This window comes from Schistocerca piceifrons, chromosome X (assembly GCF_021461385.2).
Source record: "Schistocerca piceifrons isolate TAMUIC-IGC-003096 chromosome X, iqSchPice1.1, whole genome shotgun sequence".
NCBI classification, from domain to species: domain Eukaryota; kingdom Metazoa; phylum Arthropoda; class Insecta; order Orthoptera; family Acrididae; genus Schistocerca; species Schistocerca piceifrons.
Window position 1 is genome coordinate 244,270,139 of NC_060149.1, and position 25,470 is coordinate 244,295,608.

The 25,470-nt window shown below is 37.1% G+C and overlaps 1 protein-coding gene across 1 annotated transcript in view; it reads left to right on the forward strand.

The window, feature by feature from the left end:
• Positions 1-25,470, forward strand: part of LOC124722067 (solute carrier family 28 member 3-like) — a 398,190-nt gene that overhangs the window by 289,869 nt on the left and 82,851 nt on the right. Inside the window, exons 6-7 of the mRNA XM_047247266.1 lie at positions 3,478-3,655; positions 5,904-6,057. Coding sequence (XP_047103222.1) covers positions 3,478-3,655; positions 5,904-6,057 — 332 coding nt within the window. The remainder of the gene's footprint in view (positions 1-3,477; positions 3,656-5,903; positions 6,058-25,470) is intronic.

Consider the following 25,470-nt stretch of genomic DNA (forward strand, 5'->3'; position numbering starts at 1 on the left):
TGTCAATGTACTTGTAGGATAGTACAGCACCAACACCACAATCGAATGCATCAATGGCAAGCATTAAAGATGTGTTGGGATGGAATGTTGCTAAACATGAAGCTGACTGGTGGCACTTTTTGAGTTGCATGAAAGCCTTCTGACATGTCTTTGACCACACAAAACACACAACTATTTTATACAGTTGATGAGCATATGGGAAATGTAGGCCACCTTGGGAATAAACTTAGCATAATAATTTACTTTGCCCAGGAACAACTGTAGTTATTCCTGGTTCTTAGAAGCCAGTAAGTTAGTGATTGCATCCACATGATCTTGTGTGGATGTGGGCTCATATTTACTTAATATTGTCCCAAGTACTTGATACTCAGCTCAAAGAAACTAAATTGATCAAGGCAACAATGCAGACAATGGGCTTGGAGCCACACAGACAACACATATAGGTTGCGCAGGTGCTGCTCCCATGGTCCCAGCACCTATAAAGTCATATAAATAATAAACACAGTTGGAGATACCTTGGATGAGTTTCTCAAGAGATATCTAAAATATCATGGGAGTACTTGCAACCCCAAAAGGTACCCTGTTATAATGATAAATGCTAAAGTGCATATTAATCACTAAAAGCTGTTCCATCTGATCATCTACAGGCAATTGAAAGCACGAGGGTGAGTCAAATGAAGACCTTAAATTTGTAATAACAAATCGAAATTTCGCCCCGTTATGCTGTAAGTTGGTAAGCATGCTACAAACAGAGTGCAGAATGGCCTGTAGGTGGCAGCATAGTGCAGATGCTCAGATACCATCACAATATCAGTATAAAAATGGCATCCCCACTTGCGACTTGCACCAGGGAAGAACAGCATTCTGTTATTCGATTTTTGCGCAGTGAAGGTGTAAAACCTATTGAAATTCGTCAACAAATGAAGGTTCAGTACGGTGATCCATGTTTGTCACAGCAGCAAGTCTACAAATGGAGTAGGAAGTTTGCAAATGGTGTGCCTTTGGTGGAAGATGCTCCTTGTCCAGGTCAGGCACAACGAGTTGTGACTCCACAGAACATTGCAGCAGTTGAAGCCATAGTGAAGGAAAATTGCCGAGTGACACTGAATGACATTGCAGTATGTTTACAGATTAGTCATGGGTCAGCACACCACATTGTGCATGATGTGCTCCAGTTTCACAAAGTGTCTGCAAGATGGGTGATACAGCAGTTGACTCCTAAACTGAGAGAACGATGTGTTGATGCTTGTGAAGAACTTCTTCGGCGCTTTGAACAAGAAGGTGATGGCTTCCTTGCAAGAATCGTTAGTGGGAACGAAACTTCACTTCCACCAACTGGAAACGAAGAGAGCGAGCAAGGAATGGCGCCATTCGTCATCACAAAAATCAAAGAAGTTTCAAACAGAACCATCAGCAGGGAAGGTTATGCTGACTCTCCTTTGGGACAAAAAAAGCGTCATTTTGGAGCGTTACATGCCTAGAGGGACCACTGTCACCAGTGCATCATACACGGATCTCCAAAAAAAAAAAAAAAAAAAAAAAAAATCTGCGGCTTGCAATCAAATCAAAGTGCCGATTGCTGTCAGCAGGTGTCCTTTTGCAACATGACAATCCAAGGCTCCACACTGCCCGTACAACAGTTGCAGCAATCACAGACCTGCATTTTGAGTGTCTTCCTCATCCACCATACTCATCAGACCCTGCCCCAAGTGATTTCCATATGTTTGGACCACTTAAAGACACAGTGGGAGGAAAGAAGTTCCGTTCTGATGAAAAGGTACGCCACACAGTGCATGAGTGGTTGCGCGGACTACCAAAAGAATTTATTTCTAAAGGAATTCATGCACTTTGTAAGCGCTGGAGGACTTGCATTGAGCATGGGGGAGATTATGTTGAAAAGTGATACAGCTTTGTACCACTTCTGCACAATGAATAATATTTAAAAAAATATTTAAGGTTTTCATTTGACTCACCTTCGTATGTGTCAATGAGATCTATCTTAGAAAAATGATGGACCCCAGCAAATATAGCCAATAATTTCTCTGGCAAGGAAGCAGATACCAGCCAATGTTTGCTTGAGGATTAATGGTAGGTTTAAAATCACCACAAGCACAGAGTCATCCATTAGATTTCTTAAGTATGATCATGTGCATAATCTGCTTGTTAGTTGACACTGGAGATATAACACCCAACTTTGCAACCTGTCTAGTTCTGCTTTAACTTGCTCACACATGACAAAAGCCACTGTACACTTAGGCAGTGCCAATTTCTTTAAGGATACTTGGGTCAAGAACCCTGCTGCACATCATAGTGTAGGTTCAAACAGCTATTTAAATTCTGCACACAATGTATCAAGTTCAATGAATGAGATCACAGCTGAAAATAGATTTACCTGGCCCTGAATTTGAGAACCATAAAGCACAAAAGCATCTAAACCAAAAATGTTAGTTGCAGTCCAAGAGAAGGTTACAGTTTGTGATATGCAAAACAGATGTCACGGTAAGGGCAGTGGTGCCATTGGTGCTATGGGCTGTAATCGGAACATGATTTTGGGTTCTTTTGACAATGACAGGGAGGAAAATGTTACATCAATCTACACTCACCTTAGGATATGCTGAGGACAAACAAAGTGCTTTTGCTTGTGCACATGTACTGAGGATGAAGGCAGCTGTTCATTAATTATTGTACTAACTACTAAATCTAATATCGCCAGGCTACTGGACAAATGGGACCTTGGTAAATTGGATGATGGCATTGACTGCAAGTCATCATTTGATCATGGAGCACAAAGTCGACAGACACTATTAACATCGGCACCAGTGCAATAATGAAACATAGCTTGTGCTCATGTAATTACTTCATGACCTTTGGCAACTCTGTTTCTTCATTCTGTAATAATAATAATAATAATAATGTAGTGAGGGAGGTAGCTTATGCCTGGTGAAAATGGAAAAGAAATAATGATAAGTGATGCTGAGTATGATGATAAATAGAAGAATTTTAGAAACACTATGGTTCTAGATGTTAGTTAACCATAAAATAGTTAGCACCTGCAGAGTATAAGAAGGAAAAAGAGAGGTGCCCAAGTATTCCACTTAATCATTAACACATTTTGCAAACAATTTGTCTGGTTTGTGTAAATGAATTACCAGTATATGTTGGCTATACAGTGGCCATACAGATTATGTTAAGAAGAGAGAAAAAAAACTCAAGTGTTCTGTACATAGTAACATAAGCATTAGCTTTAGAGATGGCAAATAATACTTTTATTTGTAGTTGTTCTGCTGATTCTTCTGTACTGCAGCTCCAAACTAAGTTGCTATTTAAAAATTTAAAAAAATTGACATATATGGCATGTTAATACTTAGCAGCAGCCATAGGCACATGGTATACGAAAAATCAGTACATTCATTATGTTATTATGTACCTGATAGTTGAGAAAATGATCATTTATTCATCATCTGATGTACTGTTTAGGTTCATGTGATATGGATTGGTGCTCTGGTGTAGGAATGTTGATAATAATTTTTGTGATTGGCTATACAGTTGCCATTTACTATCCACTTAAAAGGATACTGAAGAAACATTTCAGAAAATATTTTGAGGGAGAACATTCACCTCTTATTCCTTGTTTCACTAAGCAGTGGCAAAGAAGGTAAAAATTAATTTTTTTAATAATTACATTATGTTCATAATATTTAGTTTGTCTAGAACATTTTTCAGAATTTTATATGATTCAAACAACAACCATTATGTCATCTTACTAATTATTTGTACCAAAAGGAGAATTTGCTCGAGGAAACTGTAAAATCGTGAGGAGCGAGAATGACTGACCAGTAGGCCCCACCTACCTTCACTACACAAAATTCCAGTACTACTAGTAGACTCACTTAGGAACAGAGAAAGATTTAATACAGCTTTCAGAACTATTAGTTTATCCTGAAGCCTATGAAGTCTTGAGGAAGGAGCTAATATTTCTGAAAGATAGAAACATTTTTTTAATCTGCTTTTTAGTAACTCCTTCATATCACATAATTCAGATAAAATAAAGGTATTTGTGAGAAACTCTATCATAGAATTACATAAATCCACAGATTATTCATGTACATGTAGACACAGGAGGAAATTGTCAAATAAACAAATTTTCTTGGAAAATGATTTGAAAAAGATCCAAATTAGCTAAAATTCTTTTCACTCAACTGTTAAAATTTTCTTACTATCACCTAACACAGTAACTTTCTTAAGCATTGCTCACTGCAGCTTTCCACTTCCCTGGTTTGTGATTAATAACTTTGTGTGTTTCCCTGTTGTAAATATGTATTAATCTACTCTTATGACAACTACTTCAAGAGCCCCATCACAGGTTAAGTTCAATTTCGTGAAGGTTAGAGCTATTTGTGTGAACACTCCTGTAATTTGTTAATTCATGTGCAAGTAATGTGCTAAAATTCTTATGATGAAAAAATTTCCATAGAAGTAGTCACAGACAGACAGGACTATTGGCCATATGGAATCTCCTTTTGTACTTTCCAACTCTACAAGAAAAATCTCATACTTTCAGAAGCTTTTTTTGAGCTCATTATGCAATCACTGAACATGATTATAAGTTTACAGTTAGTGAACTTCATACCAGTTATGTCATACATCTTTCTTGTATAATTTGCTTGAAACATGCTTTAATTTGTGGTTTTTTATTATTCCTAGATTATTCCTAGTTTTACAATCTATTTACATTTTCTAGTAACCCAAGATTATACATAACATTTAATTTCTATTCTCCACTTTTGCCTATCTGTCCATAAAATTTCTTCAGTATTTCCTCTTTTAATTGATGTCTGAATTCCTTATATCCATGTGCTTAGTGGTTCCCTGTTTCCTCCCTTCCTCCTCCCATTTCATAATCTGTCATGGCAATCTCTCCTCCAAATTCGTATGTCCATGACATACGAGATGTTTTTTTCACATGAACTCAATAACCACACCTATCACATTCATTTACCTCCTCATGACTTCAATTCTGACCCTTTCTCATCTTCATATTCCTGAAGACTGTCTGCAATAGTCCATCTCAGATTTAGTTTTGAGTTTTGTGAATAAATAATGGTGAGAGTGATGGCAAATTGCAAACCAGACAGGATTTCAGAACTATTTTTCTAGTTCCTTATTTCATAGATGGTGCTGTCAGCAATTACATCAAGAAACATGTAACTTACAGAAAAGTTATGTGGATATGAATAAAATTTATATCTAACTGCAGTTTTGGCATTAGGGAAAGATTATCACTTGAATCATGCCATATCTTAATGTTAGGTTTCAAAGATTTTAGCTCTCTCTCTCTCTCTCTCTCTCTCTCTCTCTCTCTCTCTCTTCCTTACTTCTACATATGTTTTTTGCTAACTGCTTGCTGGATATTCTCAAGAGGTAACTACTAGGCATTCAGACATTGCTTATTCCTATTCCACAATTCATCTATGATGTCAAAGAAGTTATCAGAACACTTTAATTTACTTTACACACATACTTTTCTCTGTCAAACATTTTTGTTACAATCTCAAAAACAATACTGACATCTAGTTAGCAATTATTATGCTTTTTGAAAGGTAGTTGTGATTTTAATTACTGATTTTCATTCATTATTATTCAGTTTAATTACATTTTGTTTAATCATATTTTCTGTAACTACAAAGTTTTGCAAGTAAATGGTTTGTTCTTCAGCTATCTTTGCATGAATAAAGCTCTAATACTTCTAATTTCTTACAATTTTTGGCAGGCAATTTTCCTGTGTAATTGCATGTTTAAGCAGACAGGCAGCTTAACCTGTATATGCAAATTTTTGGGTAGGATGAAAATAGCATTTAGAATGGCTTCTGTCTCGTCTACAACTTTATTATTTTACTTTGCAGAGCAGTCAGGTGGACAGTGGACATTGTTCCAATGGTAGCCTTGCTAATATTTGTATTTATTGACACAAAAAATGACAGCAACAGATTAATGTCACTGGCAGGCCTTGTTGTCTATGTAGTGCTTGGCTTCATATTCTCCAGACATCCTGGAAAGGTGAGATAACTAGAACTATAATAAATTATGGTTTTTTGACGGATTAAATACATTTTTGATGTATTTTCTCATTAGTATCTAGCAATTTTCCAAAAGAATGTCTAAAATTTTCATTTAATATTCTTATTTGAATGGAAAAATAATAGATGCATTCTAAATTAATTTAAAGAAGCAGAATACAAAAAAAACTATAATCCCTTTTTAGAAAAGAGGCCCAAAATAAGAAGAAAGTTTACCAAAGCTGTCTACTATGTGTTTTTTGTAATACATGGTTAAAAAAATGCAACATAAATCATTTAAATGCACACAATCGTTAAGAGTCATAAACAGATTCATTGACTATTAATTCCATATAACACCATAAACTTTTGCTGAAAAAGTGTATAATATATATACAAAGACCTTTGAGATGATAACTAAAATTATAGTGACAAGTGAATGGGAAAAATACACTAGAATAATCATCAAAATAAAGAACTCAGCTATAAATTAATAATAATAACACTAATAGTCACACAGAAAACCATGTTACTGAAGATAAAGAGAGCCTTATACAAAACAGAGGGTATCTACAACAAAAAATATCTGTCCACCTCCATAAAAATTTGTCACTACAATACTGTAATCAAACCTGAGGTGCTAGATGCCTGCGAGACACTGATACAACACACAAAGGGTGACCGAGAGAAGATCGTCACAGATGAAAGAAATATTATCAGGAAAATTATTGGACCAAAACTCACAGATGAAGGATACAGGCTTCACTCCAGAGACACCACAGAGAAGTTGTCCAACCTCGTGGCAGACATCAGAAAAAGGTGACAAAAATTTTCCAGCCACATCAGCAGACTCCCACAGACAAGATGCACCAACAGAATACTCAGATACACACAGAGGCTCAAAACCACTACACCTTGGATGGCACAAGTCAAAATTTATCTTGAAAAAGCACAGGTTGATTCAGTCGACATCACAGACAAAAGTGTCTGTAGACACAATATACACAAGTGGGAAGTAATGTCAGATGAGACAGCATCTAAAGCCCAGAGACCAAAGTGGACCAAAGAAAGGAAAAGGGCCTTTAGTAAACAAATGAAAGAGTACTGGAAAACAGGAAGAACAAGTAATCATAAATGCTCCATGTGGTCTCATAAAGGCCTGTAATGTGTGTAATAATAATGATAATAATAATAATAATAATTCTGCTACTGAAGCAGTACAGTAAGCTTTTTAAAAATAGAATGTAACTGATGTAAACATAATAATCATACTGCCAGAGACACACAAAAACTGTAAAGAACACTGTGGCTTTTGAAACTGGAGTAGGAATGCATAAGCAGGGTCAGCTCCAACAGCTGCAGACACAATAACAGATGTTGCACACACAAAGGCCTTGGAGGGTAGTGGAAAAGAGAGGAGAAAGATTATTCAGATTTAGTGTGGAGGAGAGTAGAGGGCATAGAGGGACGAAATGAACTGAGATATTTTCTGAGATATAATTAAATTAAATATTAGGGAAATTTACAGTGGGGACATGGAGGAAGGAAGTAATGAGGTAGAAACACAGGTGTAGAAAAGGGACTGTGAATGGAGTAGAGGCATTTGGAAGTCTAGGACTAGAGAAAATTCAGGCTAGGATGATTGAAGAACTTAAGAATGGATGGGAGGGGCTGTTACTAACACTACAGTTCAGACAAAATACTGTTGCATAGGGGACTAGGGGAGATCTGAATGAGATGGATTGTTAAGCAGCTATTCAAGTTGAGACACTTTAATGATAAGAGTGCTCTGAAATTGAATGGTCAGATTTGGCCTTGGCCATTGTGCAGTAGTAGTTATTGATATGGGTGGACAGATGTTTTGTAATCAGGCCTGTATAGATCACAGCACAATTACTGTAGGAAAACTGTATTCAATATTTGACATTTTTGATAGCATTTTTATGTTATTTGGGATGAGAAGGGAATGTGTCAAACACTGGGTTTCAAAATCTCCCTTTTGTTTCATCACTCCACCTATTATCAAAACCACAAACACAGCAATATATTTCGCACAGACACACAACAGGCATCTACAGTAAGATGATGATGATAAACAGTTCACTTAATAAATTGTTGTGCAAGCTATTAAAATGTCAGCAACAAGAAACACCTGCACCATGCCATGAGCCACACAAATCATTAGGGGACTAAGGGTGGTAAAGTTCATGATATGAACCATAACAGCAGAGAGACTGGTAGTAAAGTGAGAGAACTCATGGAAAGGTGGTGGAGGACATTAGAAGAGCATGTAATATAGGAAAACAGACTATACTTACTGCAATGAAAGTGATGGTCAGTTGGATCGAAAAGTTGTCAGTGGAAGCATAACAATCAGACAAAATGATGTGAATGTCTTGACTGGGATTGTATATTCTGAGAAGCATGCACAAAATTGGTGTGTAGATGATGGTGATGATGAGCAGACACAAAATTTATCACAAAGTCTTAAAAAGCATTTTTGGAAATAAAATGCTGCCTTAGACCCAGAATAGCAATGTTGGTGAGTGTAGATTGTGACATGAACAGTGAAAATAACAATTAATCTACAAGAAACTGGTGGTTTTATATTTGCTCTGGTTTTCATTTATTTACAGAGTCACTACATTTAATGTAAGATTTTCTTTTTGCTATCATTCTGTCAAGCATTTAGAATATTTTAAATATTGGATTTATGAGCTTCATGACTGCCAGTTGTTGTAGCATGTAACCACACAAATAGTGGGCATATGAATTAGTGGATGAATGCAAGACATTCTACAGAAGGAAGGTAAAAAAGTGAATTGATCAAGACAAATGGGTTAAAGCGCGAATGAAGAATGATCGAAGACTTATTTGTTTCTGAGCCTGAATGATTTTTTGACAGGCTGAAAATATAAGCAACAGTATTGAAATGGGTAGAAATTCAATTTGATGGTCTCCTATAGCAGGGATGATATGATTCACAGGGGTGTATGCTTCCATTGAGCAGCCTGCATAATAATAATGACCAAAAGGCTGCTGGAAAGAAATAGTATGATGTACAGATGTACTAGTTGAACATGTACTTAATTATATTGGTGCAGAGAGTGCATAGTTATTTGTGTAAGCAGTAGATTCATGGCAATTGAGTAGACAGTTACTCACCTGTGGAGAGAGAGTTGATCCTGTTGCCACACTGTCATACAGATTTGTCTGATCAGATTGATACTGGAAGCAACAAAGTTAGTAGCAGGTAAAAATGGTTCACATTACTATTGATTGCAGGATATAATGGGATGATAGTCAAGTGTGGAATGCACAGACATTTAAGCTATGATTATTCATGTGAATGACTGATCAAGAACATGTTCCACATAATACTCTACCACATTAATGGAAATGCAAATAACTGTTTAATGCATAGTTAATTACAAAAGTTGGGCATTTAGTCATCTAAATTTTAAGATCAAGCAGATAAATAGCTAACTGAGCATTCTGAGCCAATGAAATAAGTGAAATGTGACTACAGTAAGTGAAGTTTGTTTTTTTTAGCTCTCTGTTGATTGGTCCTACATAGCATATTACTATTTATTGGTATTTGGAACATAGTTGGCTAGTCTAAAAGCCAACAACAAAGTGTTAGAAGTGATCATCTTGGCTATGGCACTCTGTAGACAAAAGCTGGTAACTGCACTGGCCATGCAATATTACTGGTTTTCAGGTGAGCATTTGTCGGAGGCTTTGGCATATGGTAGAGACATGTAAAATTGACTAGATTAGTAATTACTCAACAAAAACTTAAATTCTATAAGCATGATTACAAAACAGAAACAAAACATTACCACAAGTGATAACTTTTCAAAAACTTTTCAAAGTAGTCCATCATTTCTGACATGTGGCAAAAGCATCCCATTTGGATTCTAGATTGTGTGTAACATTTTGCTATAGATGAATTGAAGTGCCTTGGAAATACAAATCAGACACAAAGCTTGCAACATAAATTCTTTCATACAAACTGGAAAGTGGGACAACTGAGCAGAGCTCTTCATGAAAATAATATTTCTCTAATATTTTTGAAAGAAATCTATTTCAAACATGAAGAAACATTTGAATCAGACAGTTGTCATATCTTCAAGTACAAAGCATGGATGATAGGAATGCAAAACTCCCATTTCTGGTATAGCATGTGCAATTAGCAAAAGCCTTCATATATATGTTTCAAATTTTGAACCTGTAAATGGTAGGATTTTCTTTCCATCCATGTGCTGTGCAAATAAAATATATACATATGTTAACCAGTGGTATGCACTAAATAATAGCCAAAACCACAAAGACTTTGCGAATACAGGTAAATTTTGTAGCACCTATATTTCCAGAATATCTCAAGCACCATGTCATGATTCTAATGGTTGACTTCAATCCAAATGCAGGTCAAGACCAGAAATAAAAGAAGGTTGTCGGATATTGCATTGCACACAAAAATCTAATAATTTAAAATGTCTCCCTTAGTTATGTGGGAACCATAGTCTCCATCTAATGTTGACACAGTTCCACTTCCTGCATAGAAAAAAATATGCTGTGATCCCCAAACACAAGTCTCTGAGTGTTTCAAATAAATTATGTCACAATACATGGAAGAGTGGATGTCGAGTCCAAAAAGTAAATGAAATCTGACTCATACCATCACATGTCAGTTGTTAAGTTCAGATCTATTCCTTCTAACAGAAAAATGAACAAGCCAATCATGTGTCACTTTGATACAAAAATAGTTAGAGACAAAGAGACTGAATTCAAACAATTAATTCAACCGGTGAAAACGGACTTTGTCAGCACAATAAAATAAATTACAAAAGCTGAAAAAATGGTGAAATCTTGATACTGAATAAGCTGTGAAGGATAATTTAAACACTATTATGTGGAAACCATATTCATTGGAAGGCTGGAAAAATATAAAACGCAATTAGCACAAACAGCAAAGTTAATTTGTTAATTTGAAGTGATAAATGCAAGAGTGAAAGGGAAAAGTTAGCCCTGTGAAAACTAAAGAAATTTCAGAATGTAGATTCAATGACAAGCTGCTCCCATTTGCTTCCAAGGGAAAGACACAACTCTAGCAGTCTCAAATATACAAACCTGTGAAATACTAGCAAAATACTTTGAAGATTAAACTGTAAAAAATCATTAAACCCTACCATAAGCAACAAACCCATGGAATAAAACCTACTGACATGTGCCCCAAATTACAATGAGGTCAAGCAAAATATTAAGACTAAAGAATAATAAGGCATCTAGTAAAGAATCCACAGTAATTGCACACTACAAAAATACTTCAGAAGAAATGGTATATATCCAGCATAAGACCATTTTGAGCACTAAAATGGACATAGACAAAAATTTGTTAGTGATAATAATTGCAACCTTGACCTCTATGAAGTCAAAAGTTAAATTACAAGGATGATTCTCTGAACTCTTTGAGATTAATGCAACAGTTAAATTGTCACCACACTTGTTGAAACTGCATCCTGGAGAGCTATACAGGAATGGCATAATACGTTGTAAATAAGGGGCTTGTTCATACCATTGAGGACTGATCAGAAATAGACTTCCTAGCATTTACATGACTGCGATTACAGATAATTTTGAAGCTGCAACAGAGCACATTAGTGTTCTGAAGAAAGTAGTTCAATAAACAGGATTACACTTATCCTCTGAAAAGAGAGAAGTAATGTCAAGCTTCAAAAATATATGAGTCAATCAATTATGTCATTAAATTTCAGTATCTGTGTGAAAGAACCCAGTTATAATGATGTTGATAGAGATACCTTAACACCATGAGACATGAAAGTGGATTGCATCCCAGATCATCCAAGAAAAAGAAACACACATCAATAAAGGCAAAAATTCACCATAGTAACACATTCATCAAGTCAATACCTCTGTATGAGTCCAGATGTCTTGCTTTGCCCAAAATATGTTTACTTGATAAATTAGAATGAAAAGTGAGACAGATTTTACAAAAAATATTTGATTTAGATAACAAAAATGAGATCTATAAAGACACACTCAAGAATAGAAAGCATCACAGATAGGATGTATAAATTCAGAGTTTGCTTATATGGTCATATAAAACAGATGGACAGCTAGCAGTGGACTAAGAGAATATGTAACATCTTTGATACAAAACTGAAAACAGCAGTTCCTTGCTAGATGAATGATAAGAAAGATTTTAAAAGAGTTATAATAATGTTTAGTGCAGTGCATTTTTTGAATTCTTGGTGTTAATTCTGTAAGAAATGAGTGTACAACCAGAAGACACATATAAGTGACACTTCCTAATGACTTTTTCCACCCATCAAGAGGGCAAATGGTGTGAAATGGACAGATTAAGACCAAGTAAGCCACAGTGTGTTGAGGGAAAGAATCTGGTTCAAGAGGAAGATAGAGAAATGTGAGAATGCCAAGGAAGGCTTATTGTGGTTCCTAAGTGGCTGATTAGAACAGTAATAATAATAATAATAATAATGGTAAAAGGAAATGCATCATTTTGCCTAAGTTTTACAACTTTTTACACTGCTGGCCATTAAAACAGCAGCACCATGAAGTCAGCATGCAACAAACATCAAATTGGCATGAAGTATATTACATGCTTGGTTTTTTTTTTTTTTTTTGGTCATCAGTCTACTGACTGGTTTGATGCGGCCCGCCACGAATTCCTTTCCTGTGCTAACCTCTTCATCTCAGAGTAGCACTTGCAACCTATGTCCTCAATTATTTGCTTGACGTATTCCAATCTCTGTCTTCTTCTACAGTTTTTGCCCTCTACAGCTCCATCTAGTACCATGGAAGCCATTCCCTCATGTCTTAGCAGATGTCCTATCATCCTGTCCCTTCTCCTTATCAGTGTTTTCCACATATTACTTTCCTCTCAGATTCTGCGTAGAACCTCCTCATTCCTTACCTTATCAGTCCACCTAATTTTCAAAATTCGTCTATAGCACCACATCTCAAATGCTTTGATTCTCTTCTGTCCCGGTTTTCCCACAATCCATGTTTCACTACCATACAATGCTGTACTCCAGACGGACATCCTCAGAAATTTCTTCCTCAAATTAAGGCTGGTATTTGATATTAGTAGACTTCTCTTGGCCAGAAATGCCGTTTTTGCCATAGCGAGTCTGCTTTTGATGTCTTCCTTGCTCTGTCCGTCATTGGTTATTTTACTGCCTAGGTAGCAGAATTCCTTAACTTCATTGACTTCGTGACCATAAATCCTGATGTTAAGTTTCTCACTGTTCTCCTTTCTACTACTTCTCATTACCTTCGTCTTTCTCCGATTTACTCTCAAACCATACTGTGTACTCATTAGACTGTTCATTCCGTTCAGCAGATCATTTAATTCTTCTTCACTTTCACTCAGGATAGCAATGTCATCAGAGAATCGTATCATTGATATCCTTTCACCTTGTATTTTAATTCCACTCCTGAACCTTTCTTTTATTTCCATCATTGCTTCCTCGATGTACAGATTGAAGAGTAGGGGCAAAAGGCTACAGCCTTGTCTTACACCCTTCTTAATACGAGCACTTCGTTCTAGATCGTCCACTCTTATTATTCCCTCTTGGTTGTTGTACATATTGTATATGACCCATCTCTCCCTATAGCTTACCCCTACTTTTTCAGAATCTCAAACATCTTGCACCATTTTATATTGTCGAACGCTTTTTCCAGGTCGACAAATCCTATGAAAGTGTCTTGATTTTTCTTTAGCCTTGCTTCCATTATTAGCCGTAACATCAGAATTGCCTCTCTCGTCCCTTTACTTTTCCTAAAGCCAAACTGATTGTCACCTAGCGCATTCTCAATTTTCTTTTCCATTCTTCTGTATATTATTCTTGTAAGTGGCTTCGATGCATGAGCTGTTAAGCTGATTGTGTGATAATTCTCGCACTTGTCAGCTCTTGCCGTCTTCAGAATTGTGTGGATGATGCTTTTCCAAAAGTCAGATGGTATATCACTAGGCTCATATACTCTACATGCCAATGTGAATAGTCGTTTTGTTGCCACTTCCCCCAATGATTTTAGAAATTCTGATGGAATATTATCTATCCCTTCTCCCTTATTTGACCGTAAGTCCTCCAAAGCTCTTTTAAATTCCGATTCTAATACCGGATCCCCTATCTCTTCTAAATCAACTCCTGTTTCTTCTTCTATCACATCAGACAAATCTTCACCCTCATAGAGACTTTCAATGTATTCTTTCCACTTGTCTGCTCTCTCCTCTGCATTTAATAGTGGAATTCCCATTGCACTCTTAATGTTACCACCATTGCTTTTAATGTCACCAAAGGTTGTTTTGACTTTCCTGTATGCTGAGTCTGTCCTTCTGACAATCATATCTTTTTTGATGTCTTCACATTTTTCCTGCAGCCATTTCATCTTAGCTTCCCAGCACTTCCTATTTATTTCATTCCTCAGCGACTTGTATTTCTGTACTCCTGATTTTCCCGGAACATGTTTGTACTTCCTCCTTTCATCAATCAACTGAAGTATTTCTTCTGTTACCCATGGTTTCTTCGCAGCTACCTTCTTTGTACCTGTGTTTTCCTTCCCAACTTTTGTGATGTCCCTTTTTAGAGATGTCCTTTCCTCTTCAACTGTACTGCCTACGGCGCTATTCCTTATTGCTGTATCTATAGCGTTAGAGACCTTCAAACGTATCTCGTCATTCCTTAGTACTTCTGTATCCCACTTCTTTGCGTATTGATTCTTCCTGACTAATGTCTTGAACTTCAGCCTACTCTTCATCACTACTATATTGTGGTCTGAGTCTATATCTGCTCCTGGGTATGCCTTACAATCCAGTATCTGATTTCGGAATCTCTGTCTGACCATGATGTAATCTAATTGAAATCTTCCCTTATCTCCCGGCCTTTTCCAAGTATACCTCCTCCTCTTGTGATTCTTGAACAGGGTATTCGCTATTACTAGCTGAAACTTGTTACAGAACTCAATTAGTCTTTCTCCTCTTTCATTCCTTGTCCCAAGCCCATATTCTCCTGTAACCTTTTCTTCTACTCCTTCCCCTACAAATGCATTCCAGTCGCCCATGACTATTAGATTTTCGTCCCGCTTTACATACTGCATTACCCTTTCAATATCCTCATACACTTTCTCTATCTGTTCATCTTCATCTTGCGACGTCGGCATGTATACCTGAACTATCGGTATTGGTGTTGTTCTGCTGTTGATTCTGATTAGAACAACCCGGTCACTGAACTGTTCACAGTAACACACCCTCTGCCCTACCTTCCTATTCATAATGAATCCTACACCTGTTATACCATTTTCTGCTGCTGTTGATATTACCCGATACTCATCTGACCAGAAATCCTTGTCTTCCTTCCACTTCACTTCACTGACCCCTACTATATCTAGATTGGGCCTTTGCATTTCCATTTTCAGATTTTCTAGTTTCCCTACCACGTTCAAGCTTCTGACATTCCATGCCCTGACTCGTAGAAAGTTATCCTTTCGTAGATTATTCAATCTTTTTCTCATGATAACCTCCCTCTTGGCAGTCCCCTCCCGGAGATCCGAATGGGGGACTATTCCGGAATCTTTTGCCAATGGAGAGATCATCATGACACTTCTTCAATTACAGGCCACATGTCCTGTGGATACACATTATGTGTCTTTAATGCAGTGGTTTCCATTGCCTTCTGCATCCTCATGTCATTGATCATTGCTGATTCTTCTGCCTTTAGGGGCAATTTCCCACCCCTAGGACAAGAGAGTGCCCTGAACCTCTATCCCCTCCTCCGCCCTCTTTGACGAGGCCGTTGGCAGAATGAGGCTGACTTCTTATGCTGGAACTCTTCAGCCGCCAATGCTGATTATTTATCAAAATTTAGGCAGTGGTGGGGATCGAACCCGGGACCGAAGACGTTTTGATTATGAATCAAAGATGCTACCCCTAGACCACGGGTGGATATGAAAACGTTTAATATTTTGCCTGAGAGGAAAAAGCAAAGATTCCAGATGTGTAGGAGGAAATGAAATGAAACTTCACAGTTTATTTCAGTGATTACAAAATTGAGTCAAATTTACAAAGAATTTGGCAGTCTCAGCCTCTTTATTAGTAAAACATTGTATCCTCTCTGGCCTGCATGCAAGCTGTCACTGACAGTTGTAACTGGTTCTTGATATTTTGGATACAGGCAGCAGAACAGAGTTCACATTTGAGCTGGTCTCACACATCTTCTACAGGTGACAGACCTGGGAATCTTGCCAGCCACTGGAGTCCTCAGCATTATGCAGACATTTTGTAGATGCATGTGCCAAGTGTGGATGAGCGTTGTCCTATTGAAAAACACCACCACAAAGTGTTGCACAAGATGTAACACATGAGGATGCAGGACATCCATGACATATTCGTGTGCCATTAGAGTTCCCTCAATCATTGCCACTCATAAGCTAAAGTCACACATGATGGCTCCCACACCATGACACTAGGACTAACGTTACTGTGTTTCTCCAAAATGCTGGAAGAATGAAAACATTCCACAGATCACTTCCCTAATCACCAATGGTGGTCATCTTGGGAAGCACAGAACTGTGATTCATTGCTGTACCCTATGAGATGCCATTCATCAGTATTCCATGCCAGTCATGACACCACTCCAATCACAGCTGTTTGTGTTGTGGTGTTAATTGAAGCCTATGTATGGGATGATAATTCCCTAGTCCAGTTGCTGCTAGTCTCTGACCAATGCTGTGGGATGACATAGAATGTTGCACGGAATCCATTACGTGTTCTCACATAACAGGCATAGATGTGGAGGGGTTACAGTGTGCTTGATGCATAGTTCAGTGATTGTCCCTCATGGTAGTAACACATTGTCAACCAGAACTTTGATGATCTTGCTCTCGTATTCCCATGCAGTGCAAAATTTGACCACTGTCACATCCGAATGCCCCATACATCTGGATTTGCATGTTTCTACCAGCCAGCTAAATGGTGACCCATAGTGAGCCGCCTTTCAAACTCTGTCAGGTGCTGACAATGCTGTCTGAAATGGGTCTGTGTTACCTAAATGTCCTTCACACTGATTACTCATCATCTTCCACTGTTTATGCCTCTTATATATACTACCAGGCCTGTAACAACACTAAACATGATCAAGAGTACTGCACTCTGATGGCCATTCTACTTGTCACAGAGAAACTGCATTTATAAAGATTTACATCCACACAGATGGTGTATTTCAGCACAAAAACACAAAGTATGCAGGGGTAATGCCATCTTTCTTTTTCTTTCCATTGGCATTTAATCCATTTAATACGGGCTCTGCTGAACTGAAGTTTTGACAAATTTATTTTGTTTAACTTTACAGCTAAATTCCCTTCCTGTTGCTATAATTGTCAGTTACCTAGTTGGAGGAAAGTCTTGTGTGCCATCAGAATGTGAACTGCATAAACTTAGCACTGAGTGAGATTGTATTTTAAGTGTTTGTGTATAGTATTTTCTGAGGTGGAATGTGGGAACCAGCCCAACACTTGCCTAAAGGTGTATGGGAAACCACCCAAAAACCACACTCTGGCTGGCCAGTGGACCAGCCACAGCCATTAATCCACCACGAGTATCCAATCCAGATCTGGCAAACCTTCCTGTCTCACAAGCTAGCACCACACATTTCACTATATGAGCAGGTAGGAGTAATACCATCTACATCCTGTATATAAAGAAATATTAAGCAGCAGATTTATCAGTTGGTAATTGCATTTGAATGTTGTTTATTAGAAGATCATGGTATGCTTGTGTAGAAAGGAGAAATGTCTATCTGCATATTTCAGAATTTAATTGTAACAAGATCATTGCCTATAAGGACTGTTGTTCATCACTGCATGATATTGTTGGTCACATTTGCTCAGGATCTCATTTACTGTCATGTAAGTATGAAATATATGGATGGGTTCAGGATGATTATACTCAGTACCATGCAGAATCCCAATGACCCTATCTAACTGCTCTCTGAGAGGGTTACATAGTGTTCACTCATCCATGTCATGTACCTTGGCTCAGGAAATGGGCTTGTTTGCAGCATGAAAAGTATAAGGCACAGACATTACAACAATGTCTGGATAATAGACTCTCTGCATCGTGACCATTGTTGCAACTTCTCTTGATGTGGCAGCAGAGATAGGTGTACCAGCATTGGTGTGCTCAATGACAACATTGGACACATTATATTTATGATATGTTAAGATTGATAGGTTTGTCCTGTCTTTGAGGTCTCCTTGATGTGGACACTTGTTTACATGTGAGATGTTCATTGAGGGCTGTGTGAATTCAAAACTATGAGCTGTTCTTGACACTTCAGCTAATGGAGGATCCTTAGTGCTTGCAGTCTGAACTTTACATGGGGATATAATCTAATCACAACATCTCAAGTTGGGAGATTTTATGTGACTGGTGACACTAGGGATTTTCACACTTACATTTACAATGACAATTAAGGCTATGTAGATTTACTCTTGATCCATTTGGTTAGGTTTCTTCTGACACTGATTAAATTGTAACATATCTGTTACCATAGGTATTTTCTTGCAGCAGTTTTCAGCCAACACTTTGCAAATGCAATACTGAGTGCTTTCAGTTTTTCAGGAAAGTATTCAGTTCTAATATGTATATTATTAGATGCACTACTCCAATGTTCACTCTCTAACTTCTAATAAATAATTTCATGTGGCTTAATAGCCTGTTGCAAATCTTTCACTTGAATACCACTTCAGCAGTTGCGTGTCCGTGACATACTCCAGCTATCCATCCATGAAAATGGCACCTACAGTTTAACATGGAATCCAAAAGGTGTTGCTTCCAGTGAATTTCCACATAATTGATAAGGGAATGCTCGGTTAAAATGTAGACTCAAAAATCCATGGTGAGACCAGATGTGATTTATTTTTGGGAGTACTAATAAACCACGCAGAGCAGTTTAATAGAAGAGATTAAGCAATTTCAGTACTTAAATATCTGTAAAATATGGTGTTTATATTTCATACTGTCTGTGGTATTCAGCATCTTTCCTTTTCATGCAGTGTGTCCCAGATGGACTGGACATATTCAGAGATATGACAGGAATGCTCGTTCGAAGCAAGAAACCCCAGATGGATATATGCTCTATTGCAGTGGCTCCTGAGATAAAACACATTTAATGTACATTTATTTTTGGAGTATTGACATGGACATATGTGTCTTTCCCACCCACCTTCTTTGATGTTTTATTGTAATTTTTCTTTTCTTTTGGTGAACACCTTGAGGACATTCCTTTGTCCACATGGACTGCAGTGTTCTTCCAGCATGATGGAACCCCTCTGCATTTTACCAGATATGTCAGGGCACATCTCAATGCACTTACTGCAATTGCTGGGTTGGTCAAGGTAGTGCATCTTACTGGCAATCAAGATCACCAGACCTTACACCATTAGATTTTTGTTTATGGATTTGGATGAAGGTTAAGGTGCACAAAGGGATGAACTCTTTGGTCAAAGCCGGCCGCGGTGGCCGTGCGATTGTAGGCGCTTCAGTCCGGAATCGCGTGACTGCTACGGTCGCAGGTTTGAATACTGCTTCGGGCATGGATGTGTGTGATGTCCTTAGGTTAGTTAGGTTCTAGGGGACTGATGATCTCAGTTGATAAGTCCCATAGTACTCAGAGCCATTTGAACCATTTGAATCTTTGGTCAAACCATGGATTCTGCTGCTTTCATTAGGGGACATGCAGAGACATTCAGAAAAGTAACAACACATGTTTCCACAAGAGTGCAACTATGTGCTGATATTGGCGGTGGGATATTTGAACATTCATTGCGAACTGTACAATAGCTGTAATATGATGTGTACAATAATGCTTATAGGCGCATCTGTTAAAAGTATATATTTTTCAATTGATACTTTATAAAACACACATTAATAACTGTTGTACATTCGTTATCTGACAGTGTATTGAATAACACAAAAAAGTAAATAACAATGTACATTAAATGTGTTCTGTCTTGGAAATCATTCAGGATAGGAAATGTGTCTATAAGAAGCTTTTTGCTTGAAATGATTGTTCATGTGATACATCTGAATATTGGCCACTCCTCCTGGGACACCTCCTTAATACAAGTAAAACTGTCAGAAATGAAATTTAAAAAACATTGACACAAACACTAGCATTTTTTAAAATTTCTCAGGCAGTGAATAGGGATCTCTGATGTGAATGATGTTAGTGTTATGCTGTCCTGTTACTCATAACGCAGAACCAATGTAATATAGGGTACAAAAGTAGTTTATAGGCCACTGAATAGGAGGAAATGGCCAACTACAAATATTTCATAGTTTATGCTTAATGATAAATACTTGTCAGCTTACAGGAATAACATCTTTGTTGACTGAGCAAAGCAAATTACTCATTGGGAGATAATATAGCTCCTGTTTAAAGTAAAATATTCATGAAGAACATAATGAAGACCAGTTTCATCTTGTGTGTCAACATATCTCATATAAGAAAAGTACTACTGCTGATTTGAACTAGCCTGCATTGTTACAAAGATTAGATTAGATTTACTTTCATTCCAATTGATCCGTAGTGAGGAGGTCCTCCAGGATGTAGGCCTAGAACATATCAGAAAAACAATAATACATGACAAATATTTACAACTAAAACAAATAAGCTAATGTACCTTCCACAGGTCCCAAGTGGAATGACTTTTTTTTTTTTTTTTTTTTTTTTTTTAAATCAACACTACATGAAAGGATCATTTTACAACACTCGTTTACTAAGATTGCAATAATGCACCGAATTTAAAGTTTAAAAAAAAGTTTTTTATAATATATTTTTTATTTACAATGAACACATTAGCGTATTGAAATGGTGCAGAAGTTAGACTGTACTTTTTATATATACTAAAAAAAAACTGTTGGTTCTACTGAGTAATTCATTAATGGAGTAATAGTTGGCCACCAATAAATCCTTTAGGCTTCTCTTAAACTGAATTTCGTTGGTTGTTAAGCTTTTTATGGCTGCTGGCAAGTTACGGAAAGTGTGTGTTCCTGAATGATGCACACCTTTTTGTATAAGAGTAAGTGACTTTAAATCCTTGTGAAGATTATTCTTATTTCTAGTATTGATTCCATGAACTGAACTATTGGTTTTAAAAAATGATATATTTTTAATGACAAATTTCATTGAGGAATAAATATATTGGGAAGCAGTAGTTAGTATCCCTAGTTCCCTAAACAGGCCTCTGCAGGATGTTCTTGAGTTCACACCACATATAACTCTTACTGCACGTTTTCTTGCCCGGAAAACTTTAGCTTGGCTTGGTGAATTACCCCAAAAGATAATCCCATATGACATTATGGAGTGAAAATAAGCATAATATTCCAGCTTTTTCATTTTTATATCCCCTATGTCTGACACAATTTGCATTGCAAATAGAGATTTGTTTAGATTCTTCAGCAGTTCTGTGGTGGGCTCCTCCCATTTGAATTTATTATCAAGCTGAAATCCCTAGAATTTAACACTGTCTGCTTCTTCTATCTGCTTGTCATCATATGTTAGGCATATACTCGTGGGACACCCCTTAAAAGCTCTGAACTGCATATAGTGTTTTTTTGAAAGTTTAGTGACAAAGAATTGGTTAGGAACGAGTGATCAATGTCCACAAATATTTTATAAGCTGATCTTTCTAAAACTACTCTTGCTTTGCTATTTATTGAAATGTTTCTATCTTCTTCAAACAAAACAAATTTGGCATCTGGTTATGTTACTGATGAAAGGTCATTGATATACATAAGAAAAAGTAAGGGCCCTAAGATGGAACCATGTGGGACCCCACATGTAGTTAGTTCCCAGCTGGGTGATGCCTGATAGCGTAATACATGGCTCTTTGCTAAAAACACCCTTTGTTTCTTGCCACAGATATAAGATTTGAACCATTTTGCAGCGTTTCCTGTTACACCATAACATTCAAATTTACTTGAAAGGATATTGTGATTTACACCTAGTCAAACAGCTTTGACAGACCACAAAATATTCCAGTTGCCTGCAATTTTTTGTCTAATGAATTAAGTACATTTTCACTGTAAGTGTAGATAGCCTTCTCAATATGAGCACTCTTTAGGAATGTGAACTATGACTTTGAAAGTACGTTATTTGTGATAAGGTGTTATAAAGCCAATTGTACATTACCTTTTCTAAAATTTTTGAGAATGCTGGCAAAAGTGAAATTGGACAGAAATTTGACACTATTTCTTTATCTCCCTTCTTAAACAGTGGCTTAACTTCAGCATATTTGAACTATTCAGGAAATATTCCACTGATAAATGACTGGTTACACAGACAGCTTATATGTTACTTAACTCAGAATCACATTCTTTAATTAACTTTGTTGATATTTCATCATACCCAGTAGGTGCTTTTGATTTTAAAGATTTTATGATGGACATTACTTCTACTGGGGTAGTGAGGGTCAAATTCATATTATGGAAGTTACTTGAAATGTCTGATCTGAGGTATCCCATGGCAGCAGCTACAGAACCTGACAACCACATCTTTTCAGTAACAGTTATAAAATGTTTGTTAAGAAGTTCTGCAACACTATACACATCTGACACTAATGTATTATTTACTCTTAATGCTGTTTGGCCCTCTTCATATCTGGTTCTACCGGTCTCCTCCATCACTGTCTCCGACACTCTCTTTATTTTGTTATCTGATATGACTATCTTCTTCTTGTAATATATGTGCTTTGATGTCCATATTGCAGTCTTTAATATTTTGCAGTATTTCTTGTAATGTGCTATAGCATCAGCATCAGAACTGTTTTGGATTGACAAATACAGTTTTCTTTTGTTTTACAAGATACCTCTATTCCCTGAGTAATTCATGGTGTCTTTGTAGATTTTGCTCTGACCTTGGTTAGTTTTGGGGGGAAACAGTGTTCAAATAAGGTAAGCACTTTATTAGCAAATGTGTTATAATTTTTCATTCTTGCCATGAGCACTGTAAACATCACTCCAGTGAATGTCTCTAAGGAGTGTCTTAAAATAATCAATTTTTGGCTTGTTGGTTACCCTCTTGAGTTCAGATTTAACAGATTTTATATCCTGTTCAGTATTAACATTTAACAGAAGGAACTGCATGTCATGGTCTGAGAGACCATTGAGCATTGGTTTTGTAATGTAATTTTGTTCATTGGACTTATCTATAAAGACATTATCAATGGCTGTTTGTGAGCAATTGGCTACCCTAGTTGGGGACTTTACAGTGGGAATTAAATCAAATGATAGTGTTATTAACTCAAATAAGTTCTTATTGGGAGAGTCTTTAAGGAACTCTACATTGAAGTAACCAACAACCACTATTTCTTTGTTTTTGGTTGTTAAATGGGTCAGTACAGCTTCAAGATGGTTTATGAACAGATTAAAGTTACCTGCAAGTACTCGATATACACTTAATATTATGAAGGATTTTTTATGACATTCTATTTCTGTTGCACATGCTTCCGTATGCTGTTCTAGGCAAAATGTGTGAATGTCTGTTTTCTTAAATTTATGATGGTTCCTGATGAATGTGGCAACTCCTCCTTTCTCCATTTCTGCCCTACAAAAGTGAGATGCTAACCTAAATCCTGTAACATTTAAAAGTTGTATACCTGTGGTTGCATGGTGTTCAGAGAGGCAACTTATGACAGCTGTGTTTGAGGACTCTAATTCATCTACACAGATAATTAATTTATTAATTTTATTTCTCAGTCCTTGAATATTTTGATGCAATAAAGATAGCTGACATTTCACATTGGCTGAATTAAAAGTGGGTAGAGTTGAAATTTCTGCTGATTGTTGGAAATTCTTAACCAACAGCTGTTTATACTGATGTAATAAGCTAGAATTATGTTTTTTGGTTTCTTTCTCAAACTGAAGATTTGCCTCAATCCTAACCTCTCTTAAAACTTGGTTTCTTTCTGTCCTCCCTACCCTAAAAAAGGTCTTTTCTGAACCCCATAACCACTGGTATTTTATCACTCATGGTAGTGCCTCCGCCCTTTAACTCTCCTGCCATTTTCCCAGCCAGTTTACCCTTCCCTTTCCAGTTGAGGTGAAGGCCATGCCTAGTATAATCCCACCTATTGAGAGAATCAACAGGAACCACACCAATGTGTGACCCTGCACCCAACATAAGCAGCAGTTCCAACTCTAAATTAACTCTCCTGACAGAAGAGTTCAAATGAGTTCGGTCATGGTGCCCAAGAACAGATACAAACTCAACACTTGCATGCTTCAGTGCTGATGCAATCTTTGCCAGGTCACACTCTATACTGTACCCAGGATCTCTGTCAATACTATTACCTGGCCCACCCACTGTAACCATGGTGTCTTCCTTAGTGAAATTTTTGCAAAGTGACCCTAAATCCTCTGACACCAGCTCCAGACTAGCACTAGGTTTAAAAAAATTGGTGACCTGGTATTCTGATCCAAGTTCATCCTGCAAAAGTTGGCCAACACCTCTTCAGTGGTAACTACCTAACAACAACACTTTCTTTCTCTTTACTCATTTCCCTACATTCTTACTTTTCAATTTGCTGGTGAAAGTTTGTTGTGCCCTGTCTACACCTGCAACTGCTTGAGGCTCACAAGCTTCTAACTGAAGCAACAGGTCAAATCTATTTTCCACATTCACAACGAAGTTGTCAGACCAAGTTCTAGTGCTGTTCCTACTGTTGCCTGTCGCCACTTCCCACCTCTCTTTACCTTTCTACCTCCTTAACCTGTCAAGATCTCCCCTGGCCTTATCTAGCTCAGCCTGAAGGGGAGCGATTTTCCCCTCCAGTTCTAGTATCTTCCTATCTCTACTACATATCCTACAAAACCACTGATGAGTCTCGTTTACTTTTCCTTCTCCCATGCCACTACAGTCACCCACATGGAAAAAAACTACAGCACCCATCACACTAAAGCCCCAACCTAACAATTCTATGGCAAGTCAAGCAATTTTTACTCAAGATAAATGTAATACTTTATTAATAATAAGGCATTTAAATTACAGATAAACAGATAAACACGACAATATGACTCGACAAATCTGACCTATACACAACTGTATGTAAACAAAAACAACAGTGCAAAGTTTCTGAAACAACAACTTAAACTTTACGCTACATTCCAGAAATGTGAGTTTATCTAAAAAGTGTCTACCTAATCATCAACTTCAGAGATTTGTATTAGCCTATGTGCTGGAAATTTGCAGTTGACATGAAATCATCAGAAAGGTAATCTCCTTATACTAAGACGATTTAAAAGTGCAGAAAACTCAAAGCCATGGAGCTCTTCACTTCGAGCTTCATACTACATTTCACTTTCAAGATG